Genomic DNA, 18,999 nt, shown 5'->3' with positions numbered 1-18,999 from the left:
TCTCAGGGTGTATGGGGTGTGAAGCAAGCAATGGACAGAAGGGCCTCAGCAAGTCTAGAAGCCGGAAACCCTCTGGGGCTTCTAGTTACCTGAGGCTACAGGCGAGGGTGCAGACAGGGCTGCCCCCAGGGGGCGCTGGTGCCCATGGGCAGAGGCAGAGATGCTCAAGGTGTCTTCCAGGTGATCCCAGTTGCAGAAGAGAGGAGGGGGCTAAGAATGCGCAACCAGAAAGTGGGGGAAGGAGGGGACATTAGGACTTCAGGTCTGCAGACACGAGTCCTCCCGGGAGCACAGCTGTGTGAAGTAGAGTAATATACCAGGGTACGGATGTGCAAACATCTTCACTGACCCACAGACACGTGTCCAAGAGGCCTGACTCCTTAGGCAGATCTGGACAGCCAGCTGTGCCCTATACTCTGATACCTGCAGACAGCTAGCCTCCTGCACCACCTATCCAGGCAAACAGATCCCTAGAGCTATTTCCATACACACATGTGCACACGCTGATACTCTCCAGGTCACTCTGAGGAAACTTGAGACCTCGAGGAACATACTTGTGAGAACCAAATGCCTTGAGTGTTCCATCTTCACGCCTCCACCCCATCACCATCTCCCTTGGGTCCCAGGGCATGTCCAGCCTCAAGTTCCTGTGATTCCTCAGGATTTGCCTTCAGCTTCTTCATTCTCCTTGTCCCGTTCCTCTGGGTAGGCTCACCCACCTTGTGCCTCAGTGATCGCCTACTTGGTTGTTGAACATCTAGGTACTCAGGTCTGGTCTCTAGAGGTTCATCCCTGCCCAGGACATCTCTTGGATGTCCCAGAGACCCTCAGCTCCACTTCCCCAAGATCAGAGTGCTCTGGGAAACTCCACCTCAGTGAACCTAGATGTTGACTCCCCTCTGTCACCAATATCTCTGGGATCGGCCCCCTTCTTTCTCCTCCCTTACCACTGTAGCCCCCTAGCCAAAGCCATCATCATCTGTCACCTAGGTGATCCAGTTAACCCCAATCTCCACCCAGTCCACCTGAGCTAATTGTATATGCTCTCTACTTGGCAGTCAGACCCTGGATGGTCTGGCCTTATCTCTGGCCTCAATGCTTCTGCCCCATCCCCACCTTAGCTATTCTTGCAGTTTAGGAGAAACATGAGATTTTCCCAGCCCCTGAGGTTTTGCACAGGCCTGGAGCACTCACGGACAGTCCTCCTCCCCCTCCTCCTCACCTGTTCCCCCTCATGCTAGCTAACTTTCCGTCTCAGTTTCATATGTAGTTTCTTCCAGGAAGCCTACCATTATGCTCTGCCCCTCCAGACAAGGTTGGGTACCCCTGTAAAAAGGCCACACCGTACCTCAGCTGAGCTCACATCACACTATCTATCTCCTTGAGGTAGGGACCAATCCCCAGTTCTCAGCCTAGTGGCTAGCACTTAAGGGGGCCCTTCTCATTGGGTGAATGAATGGATGAATGCGTTGGGGAGTGGGATGGAGTAAGATTGGAGATGCATTTGTTTTGAGGATGGAGATGAGTCGGGTTGGGATAGGACAAGGATGAAGAGAATAAGTTTATGTGATGGGACAAGCGAATGTGTTGGGCAAGACCAGGGACCTCAGGCCTCTCCCTCCCTGACCTGCTGTCCCTGGTACCCATCAAGAAATCTGCTAACATCTCATGCAAGACTGGCTCAGGCCCCACACAGCCCCTCCCCCCAAGGAGAGGCACCACATGCGTGTACAGGTTGGTTTATTTACAAATATACTGATGTCTCATCTTTTTTTGTGGTTTCCATTTTCTGCTTTTGTGGGAAGAGGTGGAAGGTGAGAGTGGAGGGCAGGGTAGGGGTGGTGATGTGGTAAACGCTAATAAATAATTTAACAATGACAAGTTATTAAATAAAATGTGTCTGGGGATGGCGGGTGGACAGTGAGAATCTGTACAAGGAGAACAGGAATGGTCGGCAGCCCAGTCCCCACACCGGTCTGGGCTGGGCTCCTTTGGGACCCCCAGTGGGGGCAGGGGCACAGCAGAGAGGCCCACTGGAAATGCACGTCCAAGGGCCAAATGTTGGAGGTCCTTCCTGCTCTCCTGGCCCCCAGGCGGCATGACTGTGAGCCTCCCTGTGTGTCTGGGTGTGAGTGTGTGTCTGTGTGTGTGTCTGTGAGCATGGACCCCCTTCCCCACGGAGCAGAGTAAGCCCCAGAGCTGCAGGTTTTCCCAGATGGGAGGTGAGATCCTTATCCCAGGTGGTGCCCAGAGCTCAGGCAGGGGCCAACCAGTTCTTCTCCCAAGCCTCACTGCTAGGGCCTTGCTCATCTGGACATGGTAGACCCCTGCCTCACCCCCTCCAGGAAGCCTCCCAAGATGCCCAGCCCACTTGCACTGGCCCCTTTTCTACAGGTTCTTCTGGCCCCATGGTCTGACCTTTACATCCTCTGTGCAGCCTCCCTGGAAGGCTCTATGGGGCAGGCAGCAAAACTGCTGTGTTACCTGGGGCAGATTCCTTCCTCTCTCTGAGCCTCAGCTTCCGCACAGGGAAGCAGAACACGGCTTTTCTCCAACACTCCCTCCACCTACCTCTCACTTTCTCCCTCTTCCTCCAGAAGCCAGACTGTCACCTCCCACTTCTCTTGGGCTTCCCACCCAGCCTTCACATGATGGTGGTCCCACATCATGGTAGGGTGGTCCTGGCTACTCATGCCTCCCGCCCCAGGTCAGAGCTGCACTTCTGTGAAGTGGGAAGAATCTAGTCACCTCAGCTCACCCTGGATCCCAGCAAGCCTGCTTGTCTCTGAGTGCTTCTGCCGGGTAACCTCTTTGAGTCTCAGGTTCCTCATCTGAGAAATGGGTCCCCAACAACGTCCAGTCAGGCTTGGGATGGAATGTGTGTCTTTCCTCTAGGAGAAAGCCCCTCAAGGGGGGCCTATATCTTGCTCATCTGTGTCCCCACACCCAGGCCGGGGCCGGGAAGAGTGGGCTTCAGAGCCTGGGGGCAGTGAACTGCAGTACAGCTAAGGAGTTACCTTAACTGGCTGATGGGGTGTCTCCGGCATGAGGGGCCCAGATCTCTCTGGCTTTGACAGTCTGTGGGTCATCAGCATGGTGTCCTATACCAGCTCCTGGCACTGGCCCCTTTTGTAGGTAGAGGCAGAGCCCAGGCTGGACTTGGGGTTTGTGAGGTCCTGGAGTGGCAAGTTGACTAAGACACATCATGCCTCTGGACCTGGGGTTGGTTTACCAGACACAGAGGTTGAGGGGCTGGTGTGGTATCCCTAATTCTCAGCTCTAGCTTGGTCCCTGACTGGCTGGGAGGGGTCTTGCCCCTGCCCCTCTCCTGGACCATGATTTCCAGTGGCAGAATAAGGGGGTGGACTACTTGACCCATTCCTGAGGTTCCTTCCAACTCAAAGAGTCTGTGAGAGAAGCAGGGAGGCCTTCATACCCATGATTCAAGTGTGGGCACAAGAGGAGAAAGGGGATCATCTCTAAAGAAACCAGAGTGGTTGCCTAAAGGACCAGTGGTGACCCAGGACCAAGAGATGGACCAGAGCCCAGGTGGCCTGAGGATGCCGAAGGACCCAGGACATCAACTGAGACCCTGTGGAGTTCTGTGTGGAACAAGAAGAACTCAGAAGGGCCAGGCTGGCTTCTTGGGCCCGAGGGCTGACTTTGAGCCATACCTCTGCTCTGACAGCTCCGCCTGGGGAAGAGCGTGGGCGAGGTGTGAGTGCAGAAGTCTGGGGGGCCGGGGAGATTGGCTCAGTACGCTCTAGAGGGACTGAGATCTCCCCAGAGAAGAGAGAGGCAAAACCACAGAGGATGTGGGGGAACTCTGAGGATCCCAGAGAGAGCCAGACAGAGGGGCCCAAAGGTGGAGAGACACTGTCATCCCATCTGCTCAAAGGCTGGATCAGGCAGACCTCTATAGCCTGCGGCTCAGTGTTAGAATAAAAAGCAGGGCTGTGAGCACTTGGCTGAGGACACAGTGGCCTTCAGGGACCAGCAAAGGGTCACTGAGAACAGGGCCCGTCACCTGAACTCATTTCCTCTTTTGATGGGATTAGAGTTGAGTAGATTGGGGGCAGAGGTTGATACAGTGTATCTGGCTCCTAGCAGGGCATTTGACAAAATGGTTCACACACCTTGAGACACACAGGGCTGACTCCTTATACTGACACATGTGCTCAGGAGAGAGAGCAAACCTGTTGTCACAGAGTTGGGGTGCAGAGGAACTCCATAGGCTGGACTGAATCAAATAAGAGGAAATGTAATAAGAAATAAAAGCCAAGATCCTTTGCTGGGTGTCCAGCAAATAATAAGTGCCCCCTACACACACACACACACACACACACACACACACACACACACACACACACACACACACACAGAGAGAGAGAAAGAGATGTGGCTTAGCTGTCACACATGTGTGAAGGTTAGAGGATCCGGTTACATTAGGGTAGGATGAGTTTCCTAGGTTATGTGACCTAAACCATTCACTGGATCTTGAGCCACATTGAGAGGAAGGGTGCCTAAACGGGGGGAGGTGAAGGGCCTGCTCACTTTGGCTGGCTGATGACAGTGGGAAGACTGGGTCATATCTGCTCCATACCTTTAGCGAGAAAGCTGGATCCAGGCTTTTGAAAAGTTTTACAGGAACAGTTTTGAAAGGAAGATCTAGAGAAGCCGGAAAAGCCTGGCTGTGAGAAGCGAGGACACAGGGCGGACAAGGGCACAGGTGAAATCAGCAGAAAAGGCAGCTGACTTGGGACCCAGTGAAGTAGTGGGCCACGTGTCACTGGAGGTATGCCAGGAGAGGCAGAAGTGGCTTGGGCAGGAGCCAAACATTGGATGGAGTGCGAGATGGGTGACTTGTGAGATGCCTTTCCACCTGAAAGTTCTGCCGTTTGGCCTGAATCTACCTGGTTCTGGGGCCTCTGTCTCTGCCTTTGGAGCTAGTTAGGTCTGGGGCTGCCCTGCCTGCCCAGACAACCCCATCTGGGTGGAGGCTAAGATACATCTGCGTCCACGTGCTTCAAGCTCACTCCATCCTCTCCCCTTCCTTCCTCCCCTCCTATCGCTATGAGGGGCTCCCTGACCCCATCTGGCCTCTTTCCCCTTCCTGACATGCAGGGCTGACCCGCAAAGCCACTCTGTCTCTTCAGCATTTCTGTGCATCTGCGTGAGTGCACCTTTAAGTGTATGTGCGTTTGCATGTACATCTCTTTTTTTGAGTCAGCCTGGGCTCTATCTACCTGAGCCCCCCACTCCCCATGATTCCCCCTCAGGGCAGAGTTGTGCCAGGCTCTTCCCCACTCCTGCCCCAGGCTCTGGCTGGAAGAGGTGATCCTAGGCTGGCAGGCCTGCCCACAGAGGTGGGCACCAGCGCAGAGCATGGGTACACATGCTTCTCATAGGTAAGAGGCACTGTGCACACCATTGTCTGGGGTGTGCACCCAGGGGCCCTGCCTCCACCTAGGTCTGGGCCATGGAAGTTGGCTGGACATAGAGAGGACGTTTAAAAAAATAGAGAGAATTTAAGCTTCTCATAAAAGAGATTGGGAGGGAGAAGGAGGTGATGGAGGCCGAGGTGGGGCTGGGAGACGAGTGGCTGTCTGAGAGCTCTGGGTCCCTGGGGGTGACATGGCCTCTGTGGACAGGACACAGCCCCTGCCCAGGCTGCGCCCATCTGCCTGTCTGGCTGTGCTCAGTGGGCGCTTTAGCCAGGCCCAGGTGGCCGAGGGGTGGGCACCGTATGGCTGTCTGTAGAGTCTGTATGGGCAGTGGGGCTGGGGGTGGCCAGGCTGGCCTCTGTGTCCTGCAGTCCCACCCCAGGACCCTTGCCCAAGCGTCCGTGTGGCCCAGCTGGCTCTCAGGAGGCGAAGTAGGAACTCTGCATGGAGTAGAGCCGGTCGATGGGGTTCCCCACGCGGGCCTGCAGGGAGCCTACATCCGAGGAGCCGAGGAAGCAGTCGCTGAGGCTGGTTAAGGAGGTATCACTGTCGATGTCGTGGAAGATGGAGTCGTTTCCTGGGGGGCAGAGGCAGCGTTAGCAACAGGTTAGGGTCTGCTCCGCAGGCAGTATGGTTTGGAGGGACAGGATGACCTGCCGGTAGCGCCTGACTAGAAGGGTTGGGGGCCATGGGTGGGGTCTTCAGGGTGCTTCCTTCTGGTCAGGAGGAGGCAGGTGGGCTGTGTTGGCAGGGCCTGCCTGGGCCCTGGGCGAGGAGGTGGATCTCTTGGCCCCAGGCCTGCCAGGGCAGGCAGGGGGCAGGGGTGGTGCTGGGGCAGGTGGGGGGTGGGGTGGCTTACCATAGGGGTTCATGTGGTCACCTGGCATTTGGGGTGGCGTGAGGCCCTGCTGGAAGGGGTCGCTGCTGCCGTAGGGGCTTTGCTCCATGGCCACGATCTGCTGCTGCGGTGGGGCCAACGGTGTATAGGAGGCCATCATGCCCTCCATGCGACTGGACAGGACCTCTGGGGACAGAGCACGCCCTCACTGACTGGCCCTGCCTGCCCTGTCCTGGAGACCTCACAGATGTGCCCTAGGAATCCTACTGACCTCCTACACGACTCCCCAGTCCCGGCTGCCCACTGTGGTCCCTCTGACCTCCTCTGGACTTGCCAGCCCCTCCCCTTGCTGAGGTTGTCTGTGACCTTCCAAGGTCACTGAACTCAGGTATCTGACCCCATATGCCCCCAACATTCCCCAGCCACACATTTCAGTGCCTCTTCCAGAATTAGCTTATCCAAAGTCAGAGAGCAACCCCCTTCCTCCAACAGCCCCGGCCTCCGGGAGTTCACAGCCTGGGGAAGACAGACACCTAAGCAGCCAGGAAGGATTCAGTGTGTGGGTGAAGACTTCTGAATTCTTTTGTGGGCAGCAGGATATAGGTGTGTGGCTGCATCCAACAGCATCAAGGTGGAGCCTGTACTCAGGCCAACAAGGTTCAGGGAAGGAAAGCTTCCTGGAGGAAGGGGCCTTCTACCTCCATGTGACTTAAAGAGCCACCAGAGGTTCAACCAGCAGGGAACAGGCATGCCAGGCCAAAGGGCAACAGAGGCAAAGAAGACAGAAACTGCCCGGTGGGAGCAGGGAGACCAGTCCATGGGGCTGGAATGTGAGACAAGAGAGGGTTAGGCATGGGAAGAGAGAGTAGGGAGTCTCCTGAGGCTGTAGGAAGCAGTGGAGGGTCTTCGCTGTGGAGGGACTGTAGGGAAAGGCCAGGAGGGTAGAGACTAGAGGTGGAGGTCACTGGTAGAAGGGAGATGGAGGGAGGGGCTGGGATCCCTATTAGGGTAGAGTGGGGAAAGTCTAAGAGGGGCCTGAAGGACACGGGACAAGAAACCGCTGCCCGACTTGGTGACTGAGCAGATGCAGCATGTGTAGGACAGGATGGGTCACAGGTGACTCCTGGGTTCCTGGTGTGGTGCTGGGTGGGTGGTGGAGCCATCTGCTGAGACGGGGCAAGAGCAGAGGGTGTTGTGTGCACATGGCAGCAGGGGCAGCAGTACAGAGTACAGTATGGGCTGTGATGAACTCAGGATTATGGAACATTCTTGGGAGGCTGTATCCAGGGGGCAGCTGGGAACACTGGAGAGTGAGACACAGCTTGGGAGCAGGCTGGGAGACCCAAGGCAGCGGCTGCAGCCCCAGAAGGCTGGGCTGTCTTGGGAGACAGGGCAGAGAGAGGAGATCGGAAGAGCTGTTCTAAGGCACAGCCTTGAAGCCCTGGGTCCAGCCTGGAACACTGTTCTAGCCCCAGAGTTCTGAATATAAGGGATTGCCCATCAGTGTCTTGGCATCTGTTTCGGAGCTCCGGACTCACCTGGGAGCAGGCAGTGGAGGCCCCTACCCCAGTTCAGCAGTCCCTGGGAGCTCCCTTTGCCCTTCCTTCAAGGCCTTGAAGGCTCCATGTCTCCACTGGCCCTGAGAGGCCAGCCCCAGCCCAAGATGTGGAAACAGCATTTGAGAAAAGCCCAGTCTACCCTGGACTCCTCAACACCCTGCAGACTTTCTCTGGAGATTTCTCTGGAGACTTCTGAATTCATTTGTGGGGTATATGGTCATGTTAAAGGCACAGGCTTAGGAGCCCTGCACTTGGGTCTGAGGTCTGGCTCTGCCCCTTACTAGCTAAGTATTCCCAGCAAGTTCCTCAGTCTCACTGAGCCTCAGTTTCCTCCTTTGTGAGGTGGGATGTAATGATGCCCTTCCTCTCGAGGCTCTGTGAGGATTAAATGAGATAGAGTGTGTCGAATGGCAAGAACAGTGCCTGGCACACACTGAGGGTGAGAAGATGTTGCAGCTTTCAATATGAAATTCTGCCACCCCTTGTGCCACCTACCCTGCCATCTATCCTTCTCTGTTCCATGGTGTCCACGGCCTCTCTACTGATCTCAGCAGGTTCCAAGGCAGCACCTCCCTGAGCTCTGACCGTCTTTTCTGGTTTCTGGGGAGTCATGTTACCGAGACTGAGCCCCGCCCCAGCCCTGCCCAGGCTCACCTTGGCCCAGCCTCTGGGAGTTTTGCTGCTCCTGCTGCTGCTGGTGCCGCCTTGCCAACTTCTTCATCTGCAGGAGACACAGTGCGTGCCAGTCCCCGCCTCCCAGCCTCCATTCATTCCCAGCCCCACCCTCATTAGGCCCCTGGTCTTCTGCCTGCACCCCAGGGTGGCAGGTGGCCTGTGCTCACCTTTGCTCTTTGGTTCTGAAACCAGACCTGGACCACGCGCACACTGAGGCCCGTCTCTGCCGCCAGTGTCTCTCGGACCTGCCCGGAGAGAGAAGGAGACGGGTCAGGCCTGGGGGTGGACACAGGGGCAGCAGCTGGGAGGTGGCAAGATGAGGGGGACTGTGGGATAGGTGTGGAGGATGTCCCAGCCCCCAGCAGGAGCAGAAGGGATAGTGTCTGGAAAGCGATTGTGCGGGTGTCAGCCCCCACCCCAGCCCAGCCGCCCCTCACCTTCCGGCAGGGCTTGGAGGAGACCTCAAAGGAGGCCTTGAAGGCTCTTCGCTGCTGTGTGGTGAGGATGGTCCGGGGTCGCTTGGGCCTCCTCGGGTCCTTCCCGTCGTCCCCACTGCCCTTACTCTGGCTGCCCTGTCCCTTGGCCGGCTTCATGTCCCCATCCTCATCCTCGCTCTTCACTGTGTGAGACACAACTCAGCCCATCAGCCTTGTGTCCTCAGGCAACCTGCTGCCTAATGGGATCCCATCACCTGCCATGGCACCCTGATGCCCTCAGGGTAAAGACCACCCACTTCCCCTGCCTAATCTGGTCTCTCAGCTCCTGTCTTCCCCCAACCTGTGCCCTGTGTGTCCCCTTCCTCAGCACACACTCCTCACTTCTTTATCTTGGCCCCGGGGGCGGGGTGGGGGACCGGAACCAAGCCCTCCAGCCTGCTCTGCTGACCACACTGTATGCACAGGAAGGCACCCAGGTGAGCAGGCATGGACACGCACACACACACACACACACACACACACACACACACACACACGCATGGCTGCACACTCAGACGCACACTTTCAGCAGGGCAGAGATACAGGCCCACATGGGGAGAGGCACAGATGCTGCAGATACACTCAGGTGCACACACGTGGCTGTGTGCGTGCCTCTGTGCATACACACGGAAGGGCACACAGAACTTCCTGAGGAGAGATGCTCGTACTGGCCCTGGGCTTCCCCTGACTCATCTTGCCTGGAATCCACCTTGTCCTGATGGCCTCGGGTGCCTGGGAGACCCCAGCCCAGCGTGTCAGCCTTTGGGAAAATCACTTTTCACTGCACTAGCCCAGCACCATCCAGGCCTCAGGGCTCAGAGAGGAGACTCTGAGAAGCCTTCTTCCTTGGAGCTTTGAAGGACTAAGAATTGACATGCAAAGATGCATACATTCCAGATGTTCTCACACAGGAATATTCATGGCCATGGCTTGCCCTCTCTTTCTCTCTTGCATGCTCATGTGCACGTGTGCGCACACACACAGAGGTGTATGCTCACAGGTGGGAATGCACACAGCTGAGCAGGCACACCCATGTGCACGCAGAAGCATGTGTATTCACCCAAAGACACACCCACACCCACCATGCACACACAGCCACTTCTACACCCAAGTTGTGGGTCTTAGAGATGCCAGCCCCAGGCAGATGGCAGAGCCTCCCTCAACTCCCTCTGCCCACCCCATGCCTCCTGCTGCCCTAGAGTCTGAACTGGTCTCCTTTCCCTCCTGCCCATCTTCCTCTGAGATGAGCACTTGTGGAGGGGGCCCCCCCTCCAAGACTCCCTCCCTCAGCCTGGTGTGAACATGCCACTGGCACCTGGATGGCCTCTGCTTTCCCACAGGAGCTCAGGTAGCCTGACTGCCATGGTGCCCTGCCCAGAGATGGACAGAGGGACAGATGGATGGGGAGCTTACATATCCTCCAAGGTCCTAGCAGTGACAGTGCTCCTTCTCATGGGCAGGTCCTGTGACCATGGGCTCTGGTTCCTCCATAAGCCCTGGCAGACCAGGGCACCACCTCCCCATGCCCCCTGCTCCAGTCTATCCCCACCACTCCCATGAATGACAAGGTACCAGCCCCCCTCCTTAAGACTGTTCCTGGCTGGCTAGGAGGGCTCCAAACTGGCAGAGTCTTTGGGATGCTGGAGCAGGGTAGAGAGGAGCCTTCCCCCAGGGGACTGGAGTCTTCCCCGCCACCACAGAGGGCCCCAGTCTCTCCATGTAGCCCAGCTGGGAAACAGGGAACGGCCGGGGCCGCTGATTCCCACTGCTGGAGGCTCTAGGGGAATGAAGGAGAGAGGATGTATCCTAACAGCAGCCTGTAGCCTCAGGCCTGGTGCTGAGAGAGCCCCCTGTGGGGCTGTGCTGTGATGAGGCCACAGCAAGGAGAAGAGGGTGAAGGTGGCAGGCCAGCAAGCAGGGTGTGTGTGTGTGCACCTGTGTGCAAACTGCCATACATGTGAGCATGTGGATAAATGTGTGCAGCCATGCCCACAGATGCTGACTAAACATGTGTGCTGAGGCATGTATGCACATGTGTGGGGCTTTTGCATGCTTGGGCATGTAAGCTCATGTCTACACATGTCACGAGTCCGTGTATTTATACTCTTGGGCATGGGTATTCACACATGCATTTTATGTACTTCTGTGTGTGTGCATTTGTAATAACATGTACCTACATGGGTGCATGATGGTGTCCAGGTGCATTTGTGTGCTTGTGGGGCTGTGCACACACGTACGTGTGCACTTGCACACATGCATGTGTGTGTTGAACACATCAGTAGGGCACTTGTGCATCGGATGTGGTTGCAGTGTCTGGGTGTAGCTCAGGCCCTGGGTCAGGAGCAGAATTCTCCAGCAGGGTGGCCGGCCCTCTGCAGTGCACTGCCAAGCTCCCCTCCCAGCCACCTGCCCCAGCTCCAGCCACTGCTCACCAGAGTCGGACTCATCAGGGCTCACGGAGCTGAGCAGGTCTTTCTCCTTCTCGTAGTCACCCTTGCACAGCAGCTGGCCCTCCTTGAGCACAAACTCGTCGCCTTTGCGTAGCTGCCGCTCACACACGCAGCAGCAGAAGCAGCCCAGGTGGTACACGCACTCCAGCGCCCGCATCACAAATTCAGTGGGGGCGATCTTCTCCATGCAGCCGCTGCACTTGGCCGCGAAGAGCCTGCAGGTGCACAAAGTGGGTGCATTGGCTGGGCTCAGGGTCTCTCCCAGAGGCACTGCCCACAGAGCGCCTCTTCCACCACCCTGACCCTCCAGGCCAAGTGGGAGAGGCCCTCCCAGGGTACAAAGCTAAATGGTGGGAGCCCTACCCCTTGGCTCGCAAGGTCCTGGTGGCCCGAGGGTGAGCACGGGGCATCCTGCCCAGAGGTGCCCTCTCCTGGGAGCATCAGCTCACGGCCCTTCTGGCTCAGAGACACAGTGGCCACTAGAGGGCAGAGTGCAGGGTCAGTTCCAACCTTCCCTGAGATCCAGGTCAGCCCCTGCCCTGAGGGGAAGGACAGGCATCCCACAGGTCCCATCCACCCTCACTTTAGTACCTGCTCTGCCTCTTCCCTGCCCCCACCTCTCTCCCACATCCAAGCAAACCTCAACCTTGTCCAACCCATCACCCAGTCTGGGTCCCTCCTCTCCTGCCTGAGGGCTGCCCCAGTGCCCTCCCTGGGTTCCTGGCCCCTCCAGCCCATCAACTCACCCTCCAGGATGAGAGCCAGAGGCATCTATCCAAAACACACATATGATCATTCTGCTTCCATGCTCCAGACTCTTCCATAACTCCCTAGTGCCCTCAAGAGAACTTCCAAATTCCTGAGTCTGGCGCTTGGGCCCTCTACAATCCTGCCTCTTCTCTCACCCTCTGGTCCCCAAGGCTGCAGCCCATAGAGCAGCCTGCAGTCTCTCCAGAGCACCATCCCACTGGCCTTTTGGCATGTTCTTTCACTGGCCCTTGTCTTGCTAACATCTGCTCATCCCTCATTTCAGCTTAGGAATCTCCTCCATGAACAGGTATTCACAGAGCACATATGAACTACCTGCTCTTGTAAGTTCTCTGCATGCAGAAATGCATTTCATCCTTGCAACAACCCTATGAGGAAGGAACAAATATTAATCCCATTTTAGAGATAAGGAAACTGAGTTGCTGAGAGGCAGAGTCACATTCTCAGGGTCACACGGATAGTAAATGAGGAAGCCAGCTCTGTGCCCGGGCCTGATCTGGTCCATCTGTGACAGAGAGGATCCATCTTCCATCTCTAGAGGGGGTGGGAGTGGGGTCTCTGTGGCTCTAGCCAGTGTGCAGAAGGGTCTGAGCAGCATGGCCCTGTCTGCCCGCACCTACTGACCGTTCCTTCTGGCCCCCCATCCTTGTCACGTGCCCTGCTCTGTGGGAACTCAGCTTCAACAACACTTTGATGGAAAAATTTATGAAGAATCAAATTATTGCTGCTGGGAGGGAATTAAAACCATTTTTCATTCCCCGCGTCCCCGGGCCACGTCTGCGGGCGCCACCTTGGGAGCACTGCACACATCCCATCCCTCTTTATGGCCCGTCAGCACAGGCACAGATTACAGCTGCAATTCTCTACTAATCGGTTCTGGAACAGAAATGGCCATAAATGCAAAGCTCTCGGCCTGCCTCCCTTCTCAGGGCTGCCATCAGTACCACCCATGGCAAGCTGGTGGGGTGCTGTGGACAGGCCCAATCTGAGCTCTGCCTGCTGCCCTGGCACTGGCCAAGGCACTCAAATTGAGGGCACCCCAGCAACCCCTGTCATCCACCTCTAGTCTACCCAGCAGGCTCCTACTCATCCTGCAATGCCCAACTCCAATGCCACCTCCTCTGGGAAGCCTTCTTTGATGCCCCAGTCTGGGGGATGTGGCCTCCTCTATGCTCATCTCAGGCCTCTAATCTCTTTTCTGTAAAATGGGGATGTCAACATGACCTTCCTCAAAGGGAGGGATACAATGATGTAAGCATCTAACTCACTGAATGAGTACCACATCAGAGTGACTGCGCCAGCCCCTGTCAGCTCCCACTTCTTCCTCAAGGAAGCCTCAGGGAGTGTTTTCGAAGCAGGTAAATGAAGGCTTGGAGAATACAGAGGCTCAGGCAGATAGGAACCCACTGGCCCCTCACAAAGGGAACATGAGCTGAATTCAGCTCCAACTTGGCCCTTTGGCTGGAGACCTTTGTTCAGGGTGCAACCTGCACCATTGTCCATGGCACCTTAAACCAAGGCCCCTAGAATCTGGCTGGTCCTCCAGCTCTGGCAAGGGGCTAGGGAAGGAGCCAGGTTTGCAGAATCTGCTGCTCTGACGTGGAGGACACTTCTGCCTTGCCCCTCTCACTGCCTCTCTGTCCCCTTCCCCACACTCTATCTCCTGACCTAGGGGCCCCACTAAGGGCTGCAGCTCTGTGCCAGCATGACAAGGCCAGGGCCTCAGGCTGGGTTGGCACACCTTGGGTGGCTCCCGGAGAGGAGGCCCTCTTAGTCTGGAGGAAGGGGTAGGGGGGTGACCCGCATTTGCACATGCTGCCATCATGCAGGCTTCCTTCAGAACAGCCGCGCTAATGCCTTGGCAGCAGGGGGTCGATTGCTACTTTCTCCAAACTCATCAACACAATCTATTATTAATACTTCTCCAAAGGCTCGGTGCCGCCATTACAGAGGCAGCGCCAGCCACTCGGGGCATCATCTGTTATCTAGATTGCAAAAACTCGGGAAATAAAACAAACTGTGCACACTTTATAAACGGAATGTGCCATCCGTTTGGTCTCCAAGCATCTCTCCACACAATAAAACATCGGGGGGGATGCATGAAATACTCGCTCCCAATTATGGGGCTGCCTTTGTCTACCAAGCCAGGGTGAGAGCTACTAAGGGCATGTGTGGGAGGGGTTGGGGTGCCAGCAGGATCCCCTCCTCTCTGTGAGCTCCCACTCACTCCCTTGGTCCCGCCCACCATGAAGGATTGGTGGAAACAGCCATTGAGAAGCAGCCCCAGCCACTGGCAGATGGCATTGGAATCAGATGGACTTGGGTTCAATGCCTGTTTCTAACACTTGCTGGCTTGTGATTGAGCAAGTAATTTCCTCTCTTTGAGCTTACTTATCTGTATAATGGGCTCAATGACACTGCCTGCTTCTCAGTGTGAAAATGCAGTAAGTTGCCAGGATAAAGCGTGAGCACAGAGTGAGTGATCGGGGGTGCCGCCCAGAAGTTGCAAATATTGACCAGAGATGCAGAGTTGCTCAGGCTGAAAGACTCCAAGGCTTCTTGCCTCCCTTCTGCTCCTGCCTCAGAGACACTCTGAAGCCTGATGTGAAAGGGCCTGACACCACCAAAGGCCCTGGATTTGGAGCCCAGGTCCTGCTCTCCATCCTGACTGTCTCTGTGACCTCACTTTCCTCATCTGTAAGATAGGAACAACAGCTGGGTTGAGGATTTCAGATGGGTGTGTTTCTGTTTCCCACTCTTGGATTATGAAGCCAGAACAGGACAGGCCCTGGGGTCAGGGGATGGTGGGATGCTATGGGGCAGCTGTGAAGTTCTGGCCCAGAAGCAGCTAGCTACCCGGGGCCTCTCCTAGTTGCCCCGCCCTCTCAGTGCCAATCTGACCACCTCAGCTCCTCCTGTAATCCAGAAGCTCCAAATATAGATGGCAGCCTCCTGACCACATTAGAGACACACAGGCTTGTCGGCAGACTACACAGCCCCCTCCCCATTTTTCATGTGAACTGTTGATCCTATAACCCAGAAGCCATTCCCCCCATCCCCAACTTTTGCCTGACAAATACATGCTTATTTTGAAGGATTTAGCTTAGGCATCCTTTCTTCCAGGAAGTCACTCTTCTCTATAGCCTTAGATACTTCTCCTAAGGACTGTACATACTTCTAGGTCCACCTTCCCCATGTCACCTCAGCGTCTTTCGTGTTGAGCACAAGTTCCTGTACACACTAAGATGAGTGGTAAATGTTTGTTGAATGAATGCTGAACCAACCAATATTATCCTGTGAAGCAGGGCAAATTGGTCCCCACCCCAAGCTGGTCTGTGGGAGCTCCACCCACCTTCCCTAGGGAGACAGGGCCACCTGGGAGGGGAGCAGTGTCGGGGGAAGGCAGCCTGGGATTCTCTCCCGGTTCAATAGCTTTTTCCTTGTGTGACTTTGATCTAGACATTTAACTCTTTCTGAGCCTCAATTTCTTCATCTGTAAAATGGGAATGATGGTATCTAATTACAGTGTTGTTGGGAGGGCTGAACATGTGTGAAGCCCTCCGCCCCGTGCTGGCATGAAGAAGGCATTCCACAAGAGCTGGTGTCTGCCTTTCTCTTGTTCCATGAGAGTCCAACATGCCTTTGTTGACTACCCTTGCTGGGGTCTCCCAGAGGTCCCTGGGAGCAGCCTTCCTGACTTAGTCCCAACATGCCCCCCTTTCATGACCACCCTGGGTTCTAGATGGGTCCTTCTAGCTTCTGTCTGACCTAATTCTGTTTGTCTCATGAATATCATTGAGCTCAGTTAACATCTAACTGCATCACTTCAATAAGTCCTCACAGTACTTTAAAAGGAAGACACTGTTCCCATTCCCCATTTCACAGATGAACACAGGAAGGTGTAGAGGGCAGGTTCAAGGTCACACAGCAGCATCACGATGGACTCCTTCCCTGCTCTGTGCATCCAAATGTTTCTCTATTCATCACTTATCCTCCCCTTTGCTGTGAGTACCATGCCCACGTCTGTCTGCCCTCAAAGCTCTGAAAACGCCAAGTTGTTTTTACTTGACATAAGCCTAGCACCAGTACATGTGGCTGGGTGGGTTTTTCTTAGTGCAAACTGAACCTCTCCCCACCACAAACACACTCCTTCCCCCAGGATCATCTGTGATTACAGAGTAAGAAATTCTCTTTTGGAGTTCCCGTTGTGGCACAGTGGTTAACGAATCTGACTAGGAACCATGAGGTTGCAGGTTCGATCCCAGTGGGTTAAGGATCTGGCATTGCCGTGAGCTGTGGTGTAGGTTGCAGACGCGGCTCGGATCCCGAGTTGCCGTGGCTCTGGCGTAGGCCAGCGGCTACAGCTCTGATTGAACCCCTAGCCTGGGACCCTCCATATGCCGCGGGAGCAGTCCTAGAAAAGGCAAAAAGACAAAAAAAAAAAAAAAAAAATTCTCTTTTTAGGGATGACCTTCTCTTTTAAAGAGTCCCAGGCTAGGACAACGTATCTCTATCTCCTCTGAGTTTTTTACTGGTTTTTTTGTTTAATGCTCAATTTATTAAACTTATAAAGCTAATAAACAGAACATTTTTTTTCTGGAGCTTTTGACTATGGATTACAAATCTGATTAATTAGTTTCTCTTAACACATTGACACCTGCAGAGATTCATGCAGTCCTGGGGGCCCTCCAGCCTCTCAGTGCCCATCTTCATCCTCAGATCTTGGAGTCCATACAGCAGGCACTAGGCGTGGAGTCCTGACTCTGTCACCCCCTCACACTAGAACCTTATACAAGTCCCTTCTCTCTGAGCCTCATTGGCTCCATCTGTCCAGTGGGGATCATAGCTGGGTACAAGAAACGGGCTCAATAAGTGGTGACCACAATCATACTGATCATTGCCATTAACTTGCCGAGACTTTCTAGCACCAGTTCACTGCCCTTGCTCCTCTGCCCCCTCCTTGCTGTACTGCCATCCCTGGACCCCTGTCACTGCATTTTACAGTTTAGGTAGCTCCTCACTGGGTTCTCAGTCCAAGAGCTCCCAACAGTTTCAGGATAAGCCCAAAGATCTAATTACGGCTTTCAAGGCCCCACTCTACACTTGGCCTCAGATGCTCTGCTCCAGCTGCCATTCTTTTCATGGCTCCTGAACACAGCAAGTTCTTCCTGCCTCCTTAGCACCAAAAATTCCATTTGACTCCAAGGCCTGGCTTTTCAACCCCTTTCCTTTGCTTCTTGTTGAACTCCTTTTCATTCTTCAAGACCCAATTCACATGTCACCTCCTCTGTGAAGCCTTCCCTGATGCCCACAGACCCAGGTATTTGTGTCTGAAGTCCCCACTGACTTAGAAATAAACTAGGTCTAATTCAACCCCCTATCCTTTCCTCTGACATTGAGTTAGTGACCGGCATTGGGTTGGTGGTTAGTTACTATTTGTTGAATGAATGAATAACCTTGCAGAAATTAAATGGGCAGCCAGGTAGGACAAGAGAATATTAGATACTCTGCTTCTGCCAGGATGGGGGATCCTGAGAATACTACCAGTTAACAAGATAAGTGAACTTTCCCTCCCCTGCCCCCTTTACAACTACACACCTGGAGTCCGGTGTCACAATTTTTTTTTTTTTTTTTTTTTTGGCTTTTCTAGGGCCGTGCCAGTGGCATATGGAGGTTCCAGTCTAGGGGTCTAATCAGAGCTGTAGCCACTGGCCTACACCACAGCCACAGCAGTGCCAGATCAGAGCCACATCTGTGACCTACACCACAGCTCATGGCGATGCCAGATCCTTAACCCACTGAGCAAGGCCAGGGATCAAACCTACAACCTCATGGTTCCTAGTCAGATTTGTTAACCACTGAGCCACGACGGGAACTCCTGTGTCCCAATTTTTATCAACAAAGTTTTATACATGCCCCCTGTTAGGCTGGGAGTCCCGCAGTAACACCTCCCCCCAACACACACACACACACACACACACACACACACACACACACACACACACACACACACATTGTATCCTCATCTCTAGTACACAGGGAAAGCCCTGGGAGTGCCGTCTGCTCTAAAATGGCTCCCTCCAATGGGCCAGGCCTGGACACCTGACTCAAGGTGGGCCAGTCAGACCTGTCCTGTGTCTCTTCCTTCCCCTGCTCCTTCAGGGGCTCTCTGTCAGCTTCCCCTGCCTCATCCTCAGAGCTGTGGCTTTCCACACTTCCAGCACCAGCTATGTGGCCTTGGATTACTCACATTCCTTCTTTGAGCCACAGTTTCCTCTTCAGTCAAATGGGGGTGTTGATAACCTTCCTCACCTGATGATTGAGAATCCTCTGAGGTTTAATCAGTATGATGTCAGAAGGCCTGGCCCAGTGGGCATCTCTGCACGTGTGTGCTCCCTTTCCCTTCCCAGTCTGTGTCTCACATGGTGCCCAGTGCAGGCTCTGGAACTTTCTCCTCTGCACCGCCAATTTCAGTCTGAAGCTCCCAGTCACATCACTGAAATATGAGCTTCTGTGAGTTCACCCAGGGCTACACTGGGGACCTGGCAGATTCTGGCCCTGGTTTCCCTTAGGGCCTCTCCAGGGCCAAGTCCCACAGTCCCTGGGAACACTCTCCACAGGGACCAGGAGGCTAGGCATTGAAACCGAAGCCTCACTGTCCCCACTGGCCACGCCTTCATGGATTTACCCAGCAAACACCCAAGGAGACTAACTCTGTGCCAGGCTCATGCAGGATACTTGGGCGACAGAGTGAGACCAAACCTCGTCCCATGTGAGCTGGTACAGCAT

The 18,999-nt window shown here is 54.9% G+C and overlaps 1 protein-coding gene across 2 annotated transcripts in view; it reads right to left on the bottom strand.

Annotated features, from left to right (window-relative positions):
* The window catches only part of LMX1B (LIM homeobox transcription factor 1 beta), an 83,590-nt gene continuing 66,320 nt past the window's right edge, over window positions 1,730-18,999 (bottom strand). Inside the window, exons 3-8 of one of the 2 annotated variants that reach the window (XM_021101982.1) lie at window positions 11,425-11,657; window positions 8,954-9,135; window positions 8,684-8,761; window positions 8,496-8,562; window positions 6,325-6,468; window positions 1,730-6,021 (exon numbers count right to left, since the gene is read on the bottom strand). In XM_021101982.1, coding sequence (XP_020957641.1) covers window positions 5,864-6,021; window positions 6,325-6,468; window positions 8,496-8,562; window positions 8,684-8,761; window positions 8,954-9,135; window positions 11,425-11,657 — 862 coding nt within the window. In that variant the 3' untranslated portion in view covers window positions 1,730-5,863. 2 annotated transcript variants of the gene reach the window in all.

This window comes from Sus scrofa, chromosome 1, assembly GCF_000003025.6.
Source record: "Sus scrofa isolate TJ Tabasco breed Duroc chromosome 1, Sscrofa11.1, whole genome shotgun sequence".
Taxonomy (NCBI): Eukaryota; Metazoa; Chordata; class Mammalia; order Artiodactyla; family Suidae; genus Sus; species Sus scrofa.
This window is presented reverse-complemented; position numbering and strand designations above follow the sequence as displayed.